This window comes from Apium graveolens, chromosome 6, assembly GCF_009905375.1.
Source record: "Apium graveolens cultivar Ventura chromosome 6, ASM990537v1, whole genome shotgun sequence".
Classification (NCBI taxonomy): Eukaryota; Viridiplantae; Streptophyta; class Magnoliopsida; order Apiales; family Apiaceae; genus Apium; species Apium graveolens.
Window position 1 is genome coordinate 12647143 of NC_133652.1, and position 11187 is coordinate 12658329.

Below are 11187 nucleotides of genomic sequence, written 5' to 3' on the forward strand. Positions count from 1 at the left end.
CGGTCTCTCCCAATTCGTAATTGCTTCGATCTTTGCCGGGTCCACTTTGATCCCTTCGTTACTGACTATGTGTCCTAAGAACTGAACTTCTTGTAGCCAAAACTCACACTTCGACAATTTAGCATATAACTTCTTTTTCCTTAAAATCTCCAAAGTTGTCCTTAAATGTCTCGCATGATCCTCCTCCGTCTTTGAATAGATCAAAATATCGTCTATAAATACTATAACGAACTTGTCCAAATATTCCTTGAAAATTATGTTCATCAGGTCCATAAACGCTGCTGGGGCGTTGGTCAATCCAAAAGACATCACTAAAAACTCGTAATATCCATACCTTGTTCTGAAAGCTGTCTTTGGTATATCTTCTAGTTTGATCTTCAGTTGATGATATCCCGATCTTAAATCGATCTTGGAGAAATACTTGGCTCCCTTCAATTGGTCAAACAAATCATCAATTCTGGGTAACGGATACTTATTCTTGATTGTCAACTTGTTGAGCTCCCTATAGTCAATGCACAGTCTCATGCTTCCATCTTTCTTCTTGACAAATAATACCGGGGCTCCCCACGGGGATACGCTGGGTCTGATTACTCCTTTCTCTAACAATTCCTGCAATTGCTTTGCTAGCTCTTTCATCTCAACAGGCGCCATTCTGTACGGGGCTTTGGATACTGGTTCTGTTCCAGGTGCTAAGTCGATCGCAAATTCAATTTCCCTATCTGGAGGAAGTCCTGGCAATTCGTCGGGAAATACGTCTGGAAATTCATTCACTACTGGGATATCTTCAAGTTTTGCTGGCTCCTGACTTTTGTCAATCACGTATGCTACGAAATGCTCGCATCCTTGCCGTAGTAACTTCTTGGCTTGAATCATCGTTAAGAACTTCTTTACTTGTTTCTAACCTTTGAACGTTACTATTCTTTCGTCTGGCATTTTCACCATTACTTTCTTATTTCGACAATCTATCTGAGCATCATGCTTAGATAACCAATCCATCCCTAATATCACATCAAATTCTCCTAACTTAAATGGTATCAAATCTACACAAAACTTACTACCAGAAATCTCAATCTCACAATTTCCACAAACTTGGTTCACAGTTACACGTTCTTGATTTGCTAATTCCACAGTCATTATTTCATTTAAGCACTCAACTGGACAGTTTAATTTACTAACAAAATCTTGTGAAACAAACGATCGAGTTGCTCCCGAGTCTATTAACACTTTGGCACATAAAGAATTCACATTAAGCATACCTGCCACGACATCCGTACCCTGGATAGCATCCTTCACTGACATGTCGAAAACTCTAGCCCTTAAAGTCTCATTTACTGCTGGGGTAGATCCCATAATTCTCAATGCATTACTAACTGGGGCTGGTGTCTTGCAATCCCTGGCCATATGTCCTGGCTTCCCACATTTAAAGCATGTAAATCCAATGACTGGAACTTTCACTGCTGGATTCCGGATAGGTTGATCTTTATTTGCTGGCTCTCTTGCTGGCTGATTTCGGCACTCCCTCGAGTAGTGCCCTTTCTGGTTGCATTTAAAACATACCGCATTCAACTTGTTACAAACTCCTCCATGCTTCTTTCCACATACTTGACAATCTGGAAAAGTTAATCTCAACTGATTCGGCTGATTCACATTAGCTGGACGATTGCCCTGGCCTCCGTCTCCTGCATTTTGTCTCCTGAAATTAAAATTTCTCCCTGGCTGAAACTTGCCCTTCTTAAAATTTGGAAACTTCCCTGTTTGTGACTGACCCTCACTTCCCTCAACTTTTCTTTTCTTGCTTTCCTTTTCTTTCTGGAACATCTCACTCTCTGTCTCTGCGATCATACCTTTCTGTACAACCCCGGCATAGGTATCCAATTCAAAAATAGCTACCTTCCCCCTGATTCATGGCTTCAAGCCTTGCTGGAATCTCTTAGCTTTCTTTCTATCAGTATCAACATACGACGGCACATACCTTGACAATTCCTCAAACTTCCCCTCATAATCTGTTACCGACATATTCCCTTGCTTTAACTCTAAAAACTTCAGCTCCATTTGATCCTGAACAAACTGAGGAAAATACTTTTCTAAAAACAATTCCTTGAACCTTTCCCAACTAATAACATCTGTGCCTTCCAATGTCTTCACCATTCCCACCAATAGGTGGCCTCATTCTTCAAATAGTAACTTGCAAACTCAACCTTCTGTTCCTCTTTCACTTTCACTAAGGCAAATGCCTTTTCTATTTCCTTTAACCAAACATTTGCTTCAATTGGCTCTAACGAACCCTTGAATTCTGGTGGGTTTATTGCCTGAAAAGTTTTGAAAGTTACTTGGGGATTGGTCTGTCTTTGTTGTTGCTGTGCCAGGTGAACTGTTTGTTGGGCCAAGATTTGAAGAATCTGGGCTATTGCTGGGTCCATGGGTCCTGGGTTCACATTCTGGGTTGTATCATCTTGGTTATTATTGTTGTTGGTTTCTTCACTCTGGGTGTTGGTGCGGGTATTTCTTCTAGGAGGCATTTTCTGTAAAGAATCAATCAACTTAATTAGCTTTTGAATTAATCTTTTACATAAAAGAACAGTTTTGCAAAACAGAAATATTTCTTTTTGAAAACAGTTGTGACTAAATAAATTGCATGCTTCTTTACAGAATATAAACAGTTATGGAAAACAGGGCACATGGTATCACAGGGTATACTGGTGCAATAAATAAGGTAAAGTAAAACAGGTGCGATAAAATAAATGACAGTGTTGGAAAGGAAAAAGGTACTGATATATATAGATAAAAAGTTTTAGGGTAGTACAAGCGTAAAGACGCTTCGAAAGTAAAAGCAAAAAGGGTACAACAACCTACTCACTAGTCAGCATCGCTAGTCTATAAATACAACTCAAAAGTCTTCTAATACACACTACACACTACTGTCCATACTACATAATCATAACAACACTACTCAGCATCTTCATCTCAAAATCTCTAACTCAGCTCCAAGGAAACTCTGGTCCTGCCATCCTCTCAAAGTCCTTCATCACCTCAGTAGCCCAGCCCAGCAGTGCATCAGGGCCTCTGCCAGGTAGTGTAGCTCCATGTAACCTAGCCTCAGGAACCCTCCGTGTCACATGAATTTCCTCTCGAAGCTCCCTCACACCACGATTAACATCTGTAGTCCTGATGATATGCTGTAACTCTCTAATCTGAGCCAACAAGGAATCACGCTCCAATAGAAGAGCCTCATACCGGTAATAAGGAACTGGGGGCAATGTAGACTGGAATGGGGCACTCGCTACTGAATGCCCAGTGGAATCTGAATCAGCTGGTGGGGGTCCTCTGACAGGTGGCCTCATGCCTGGAGGTGGAATAGCCTGCAATGGTACGGGCTGCAACACCGGTGGAGGTAGAATAGCCAATGCTGGTGGAATAACAGGACGTGGATCCGATGCTGGTGCTCCAACTAAAGGCTCTGAGTGATCATCTGGTACGGGAATAAAAGAGTCGGCCATCTCTGCTATCTGAAATCATATCGTAATATAAGAATCTCGTACCATAACGCAATTTACACTAATACCTGATATACCGAAACACTCAACCTCTCAACGTTCTATCATCCTATGTCTTACTTCTAATCCTAACCCTCTACCCATTCCCGTTAACCTAGGCTTGTGTCAGTGACTTATAACCTGTAGCTCTGATACCAAACCTGTGGCGCCCTCCAAACCTGGGTCAGAAGTTTGGGGTCCACACACACACCTTAATTATAACCTGCTTATAACAATAATAAAGATAATAATAATATATGCAATGACCCTACTTACCAACCACCACGGACCGCAACAGGTTAAAGTATGCACACAAGCCAAACACACTAATATATTACAAACCGTTCAAATCCCAACTATTTCAAATTCAACTGAGTATTAAACATTATAACAAACTTTTACAAACTTAAATTATTCCAAAAGAAGGCTACTAGCTCAGCTTTCTCAACCTAAACCCCTAGCTCTCGCGCTGGACTGGGGATCCTCTTTACCAACTGGTTCCTTTTTAACTGGAAAGAATATAAACAACATCGCACAAATGAGCTAACTAGCTCAGCAAGTCACAATGACAAAACTGAGAATAATGATCATCAGGTGAATATGGTTATGATATCAAGTGAACAATGGATTATGATTTAGAATTGGATATTATACTTTTAATTTAAAACCAAGGTTAGGCTGCTGATCAGTCACGCACTAACCCCGAGCAAGGCACACAGCATTGCTCTAACTACTGGATCCAAGGCACACATTGGCCTAACTTGACCATTATATAGTCTGACCACGAATCTGGTCCACAATTTTATAAAAACAATCCAATTCTAACATAATAACAGAATATGCAATAATAAACAATAACCGAAATCATTAACAACAATAAATGTTTAACAATGAAAGGGTTTCAATCCTTGTAAGGATCAACAAGGTACTTTCAAAGCTTGAATGCTGGGTAATGAAAGAATTAGATAATAAAGGAAACAATGTTTCAGGGTTTCAAGGATTTGGTCTTTCAAAGCATAAGATATCATGGATTGAGTATATAGTAATCCAGTTCAGTGTCTGGTATTTAGTTTGTATGTATTTGTGGAGTAGTATCGTAGATTTGTGGTTCGTGTTTGGGTATACAATAATCAATGGCTTAGAAAGAATATGGTTCATAGCTCAAGAATAATAACCGAAATCAGGATTTAGGTTTCCGTGCTTCAAAGCACTTGCAATGTCAACAAAACTATCAAGAATTACAATATCTCGAGAAAGTTCAGAACACTTGCCTGATATTAGCTTACTATCCTGCACTTGCTTTCAATCACAATCGTCTTACTCCTCAACTACCTGTTTCCCTTTCCTACGCCTTGCCTCTTCTGCTCACATATCATAAGCATCTATCAATCATCAACTCACAGGATTATATTCAACACATACTTCTATCTACCCTTCATTTTACCCAAATCTGATTAACGGATTGAAATCTATACAATAACCAAGTAAACACCGAATATATAGACCGATAGTCAAACAATAGGTCACGTATAACACATAATACATCACGTAATCAATGAAATATCATCTATAAAGAAGTCTCGGGTCATAAATATGCTTTCGGTTATTTAAAATGATTTTTAAAACATTTTTCGGAATTAAAACGGGTCGTTGGATCAATTTCGGGTTAATAAACAGGGTTCGGTTGGCCCATTCTGGCTCCGAAATAATTTTAGAATAATTATCGAGCCTTGGAAATAATTTAGAATAATATTTTAAAGCTCGAAACTATTTTTCAGAATTTTTAAATCATTTTTAAATAATTAAATCTAATTAAATAACTAATTAAAATCAATTAATAATTAATTAAATCAATTAATCAATTAATTTTCGAATTAATTGACTAATTAATCAATTAAAAATTAACTAAAATTAATTAACTAATTAATTCAGATTTATTTGTGAATTAAAAATAATTTTCGGAATTAAAATAATAATTTTTAGAATTTTCAGAAATTAAAAACGAATTTTTATAATAAAAATAAATAGGAAATATGATTTTTAAACATTTTTAAAACAGAAATCCAATTTTTGCAAAGTCTGGAAACTACAGGGACCAAACTGCATCGTTTTCAAAAGTCCAGGGACCAAACTGTAAATTTTACATCCCGTCGCCGGAAAACACAGGGGTGGCCGGAGAACACGATTCCGGCCTCCTCACCTTGCCACAAGCTCCAGATCACATCTACAGGTTACCAGGAACACAACCATGCAATCAAAACAACCTAACAATCCCTGAGTTGGCCGGAATTTGGCCGTGAAGTTTTCCAGTTTCCGGCGAACATCGGAAAACTTCAAAACACAACTCCCTTCTCTACAGACCTCGTTGGTTCATGAAACTTATACGACTAGATTGCAAATTTCACAGAGAACACAACCCACTATAACACAACATCAATCTATCACAGAATAAGAAACCCCCAAATTTCAATTAAGAACATTCATACGGGTTATAAACCCTAATTTTGAAATTCGAAAATTAAACTCAAATTTGAACATGTTATTGAACTCCAAATCAGACGTATGCCATATGAAAATCATCAGGAAAACAAGCTCTACAACATGCAATCATCAAATCATACAAACAATCATCCGAACAAAAAATCATATTTTTAATAAAATAAATTCGAAAATAAATAAATTTTTAGAAAAATACCCTTGATTTCTGCAGTGAAATAAAGCTCAGAATCTGATAGAACACCTCAAATCCTTCGTTTTGGTTACTCAAGCTTTAAAAACAGAGATCGGTAACGCCTTCGTTTTGCTGTTTGATTCTTAGAACAATTTATGTAATTAGGGTTTTTCTCTGAAAATTATATAATTAACTATCTGCAAATGATTTTGATACGAAATAAAATACGGTAAAAGGCTATTTATAATTACGGAAAATTTGTATCCCGTTGGATCATTCCGGATATAAAATAGTACGTTTATCTGTAAAAACTGATCCAAACGGTATCGGTTTTCGGGATAATTATCCAAATCAGTACAATTTGTACTGCGGTCTTGGTCTCAGCGCCTGGTGACACGTATTACGAAGTGATAATTGGGATAGTTTAATAAAAAGCTCCCGTTTATCGATAATACGGGTTTTATTGATTTACCGAAACGAATATTGTATCGAAAATGTTGCGCCGGGACCCGCGCAGGACAAACCGTAAGCCGGATCGAAAAAGTCGAAACAAGAAAAATGCTCGGAATATTACAATTTGGTTAGGAAGGAGTTCTCGGAAGAGTTTCGGGTTCCAAAAACGTAACAACGGTTGACGTCGGTTGGTTCCCGTTTTTATAAAATAGATTATAATTACCCGGAAAAAGATTTTAGAAATTTCATATGATTCTTATAAATCCATAAATCAACATAAAAATAATTAGGAAGATATGACAATTATCTATATTTTATTTTGGACATATAAAAATTAAAATACTCAATTAATATTATTTTTGAATATTCAAGTACAGATAACACTTAACAATTAACTCACAGAATAGATACTGGGAACACATAATAATATCAAAAATAATTACACGATATATCCCGGATATTACATTATTCCTTTTTACGCGTTCCGGGTCACGTTCTACATGACGGCCCGACACTCAGTGTTTCAATTACGCTTCTCATTATCATTATCGACCGACAAGTCACTAGGACGAAATCCTTTACTTAAACATTTTATTTCACATAAAAACACATACTTCACATTTTAAATATCTTAACCCCTTTTTAGGACGGGTTCCGTTCTACCTGACGGCCCGACAACACAACTTAACTCCTAAGCTGACTCTTTAAATTGGAACGCTTTTATTTACGCTCCTAGACTCCAATATATAGAAAAGACAATTAATCAACACTTAATCACACAATTATAATCACTTCACATAAATCACACTTTATTGACTTAATTACGTCGTAACATTCTCAGTCGTCACAACTAAAAGGATTAAAGTACTTTACCTTGTATCCTTCCTCCATCAACTTAGTTACTGTTTTGCCCAACAGTCGTTTCACGGAACGATCATATAACATAAAATTAAAAACTCCTGTAGCATCTTCAGCGAGAATAACGATCTTGAACCTGCAAATGGAATATATAAATTCTTGGTGATTATTCAATTTTACAGGTATTATTATATATATATATATGGTAGCTGCAACAAGAATGATTATCACGAAGAAGTTATGAAATTCGAAGGAAAGTATCGATGTGCCAGATACTAGAAGAATTATCCAGTACCACAAAAGAGGTCATCGAGATACAAATTCATTCTCTTGATGACCTCTTTTGTGGTACTGGATAATTCTTCTGGCATCTGGCACATCGATACTTTCCGTCGAATTTCATAACTTCTTCGTGATAATCATTATTGTTGCAGCTACCATACCACCAATTGTCACTCTCTTTAACGAATTTAATCCTGACTTTGCACATGAAACTCGTCTACATATTGCATTGACATGTTTTAATGTATTACATTAACAAAAAAATCAACTTCGTATTATGCGGTATTAATACTCTATAGAATGTAGTATAGTCGAACTTACACATTGATTTGAAATTGGAAGCATATAAATAAATAATACCTTCAGAAAATCAGTAGAAGTTTTCTCACTTAACTCCTTTAGTGTCACTGTTTGATTGACAGGCACCGCCTCTGTAACATATGTTGTAGTTGGAGAAGAAATTGTCTTTTCAGGAGGTACATAACCTTCTTCGCGAAGCCTGATCCAAATATGGACAAATAATTTTAAATTCTTCTAAAAATATTTAACTAATAATTTAATATATAGATGATATATCACAAAAAATGTAGTTGATGAGAATGAGTGCACCTCTGCCTCATAGCAAGAACAAAATCATTATCCAAATTGATGTATATCTTAGAAGCGGGTAGTGTGCTAATTTGAACCGAACCTGTATATACATATAAAACGAAATAATGTTGAGTACACGTTAATCACCTCACAATTTACTACATTAATATTGAATTTTATAAGACTTACTCTTCCAAATCTTAAGCTTTGTACTTGACACTATAACAATTGTAGGCTCCTCCTCCCACATTTAAATCATGCATTAACCTCTTTAATACGTGCATCAGTAGTCATGGCATGATTACCCCCATACAGTGACCTTATGAGAATCTTTGTATATGTACGTTTAAGATTATGAAATGATATAATTCGAACAATAAAAACAAAGTTTCATCCACCGTAATATTAGTCAATGAGAAGTCCAGCATAAACCTTCTGTCGGTAATCCTAAACTTGGAAATATCCTTTAGACCGTACATAGTTTTAATTTTCCATACATGCTCAAAATCCACTAAAACCCCAATCATATCTAAACGTACAAATGACAATATTATATATTGGATTATTAAGTGTATGAAATGAAATAATTTGCGAAAATAATATAAAAAACATAATTTGTTCGACTTATTGATATTATAGTACTTGAAAAACACTCTAATCTGTTGAATACTCAGGAGAATCAGGATTTTTATATGCATTTGCAACACCAAACAAATCGCTCAATTCAGCAAATTCAAACTTGTCCCTGGCTATCATGAAGTCATCTTCAACTCTTTCAACATTAGTTGAGGCTGAGAAATTGATGTGAAATCTAGAGGTCACGGGTCTGAGAGAGCCCAAAGCTTCTTTTGTGTAAAAATTAGAAAAAACAAAGACTCCACCTTCGACTATTTTGTCAACATGTTATTTCCAGTCATCATAAACAAAAACATGAACATGACAATCCTGATCATATAAAAAATGCATAATTTTTTTTGTTTAAATCAGTTAATATGAGTCTAATTTATCATACAATGATACAAAAGAATTTAAAACTTTAGAAGCTTACATCGTCATCCAGTAAAACTAAATTGTATCCTTTCATTGTTTCAGTCCCATTAGTTGCGATCGAAACAAAAGGCCGCAGTCTGGTAACTCTCGCATTTATCTCCAATGGGATTCTAGAAGCGTCAATAGAAGAGAGCTGATCAAATATTCTGGATAGTTATCTGTATAATAAAACACAAACATTAAGTACAATAGCAAGATAGAACAAAAGGACGATAGTGATGTGGTTGATTACCTGTAAGCACTCAATTTGTATGCAGTAGAAACCAATTATGTTCTGCAAATAATAAGCGATAGGCTTTATTGAAAGTGATGGACGAAAAATAAGGAGTAACTATCTCTAAGCATAAAATTTGGAGGGATAATCAGGCCATTATGTTTATAATAAATCATAAGATATGACAAAAAAATATGATTTTTTGTAAAGTTATTGTAATGATATACATGATAGACTTATATCAATCTATAGACGTAAAATTAGGAGGACCACTAACCATATGATCTTTGTATAAAATAAAACGATATAACGTGCTTTACAAAATGAAAAGCAACAATGTTTATATAGTGCAACACTCACTTACTAAAGTACCATTTAAATATGCAACTCATGCATACATGATTGATTGGATCAATAATGCACCGTTCAATTTATAAAAAACCTAATTAAATATGGTAGTTGTATCGATATCATGTATTTATATTATAAAATTTTAAAGTTATATTAGACAATTATGATTGGTGGTTTATTTAAATATATTATAAAATATCATTTTAAATGGAATTTTTCGTATATTGTTAATTTAAAGTAGTATTATGTAATTGACAAGCGAGAAAAACATAATGATCTATTCAATAGTATTATAATATTTATCATTAATAATCATTATATTATAATATCGCATAGCCTAATACGTTTTCGTTAAAATAACTTTAATATTATAAAAAGAGTTATGACATTATATAAATATAAATATAAACATAAATACATATATATATATATTATAACATTATTTCGTTAAAATAATAATGTCGCGTATGTAGTTGGTCTAAGAGGTTGTTAAATTAATATATATATATATATTATATATATATTATATTGATATGGATATTTGATGTTTTAAAATTCATTCGTCAATAGAAAAAAATTTTGAGCATGAATAAATAGTTTGCTACAATTTAATTTGGTTTTGTAATGAATGATTATGTTTTTTCTAAGTTTCATTTTATAAATTATCTATTAAGTGACCGCTTTAAAATTTCAACATATTGATTACTATGCAGTTAAGCATATGTTTTTGACAAGCATAAATAGTAAGGAAAAATTTTATATGAAACAAAAAAACACATATTGTCAATACGTGTAAACAATCGTGTTTAAAGTTCATTAAGACTAATTTATTATGTGTAAACAAATATAATCAATATGTAACTAAATCAATCGAAGGAGATACATTTATTCATTACTTAAAAATAAACTCCATAAATCCTGATTCGGAGAGTGATCATACTTGATAAATGAAGGAAAAAAAATTTATTCAGAGACTATGATTCGGAAAGTGAGTCTTTAGATCATTGCGCCAGCAATATATCCATTATTAACCAACCTACAATCATAAAAAAAAATAATTACACAGTTTCTTTGGTAAAATTAAAAGCAATTTGAAAATTTAAATATTATGTAATATACCTTTCTCTGAGTTTAATAACTTCAACATGTTCAAGGTTGATAAATAATTTGGTTGATTGCAAATT

General features: G+C 34.4%; 1 protein-coding gene across 1 annotated transcript in view; it reads right to left on the reverse strand.

Moving 5' to 3' along the window:
* The window catches only part of LOC141664601 (uncharacterized), a 121576-nt gene extending 112938 nt beyond the window's left edge, over positions 1-8638 (reverse strand). Inside the window, exons 1-5 of the mRNA XM_074470559.1 lie at positions 8578-8638; positions 8407-8488; positions 8158-8296; positions 7854-8014; positions 7531-7651 (exon numbers count right to left, since the gene is read on the reverse strand). Coding sequence (XP_074326660.1) covers positions 7531-7651; positions 7854-8014; positions 8158-8296; positions 8407-8488; positions 8578-8638 — 564 coding nt within the window. The remainder of the gene's footprint in view (positions 1-7530; positions 7652-7853; positions 8015-8157; positions 8297-8406; positions 8489-8577) is intronic.
* Between the last annotated feature and the right edge of the window lie 2549 nt (positions 8639-11187).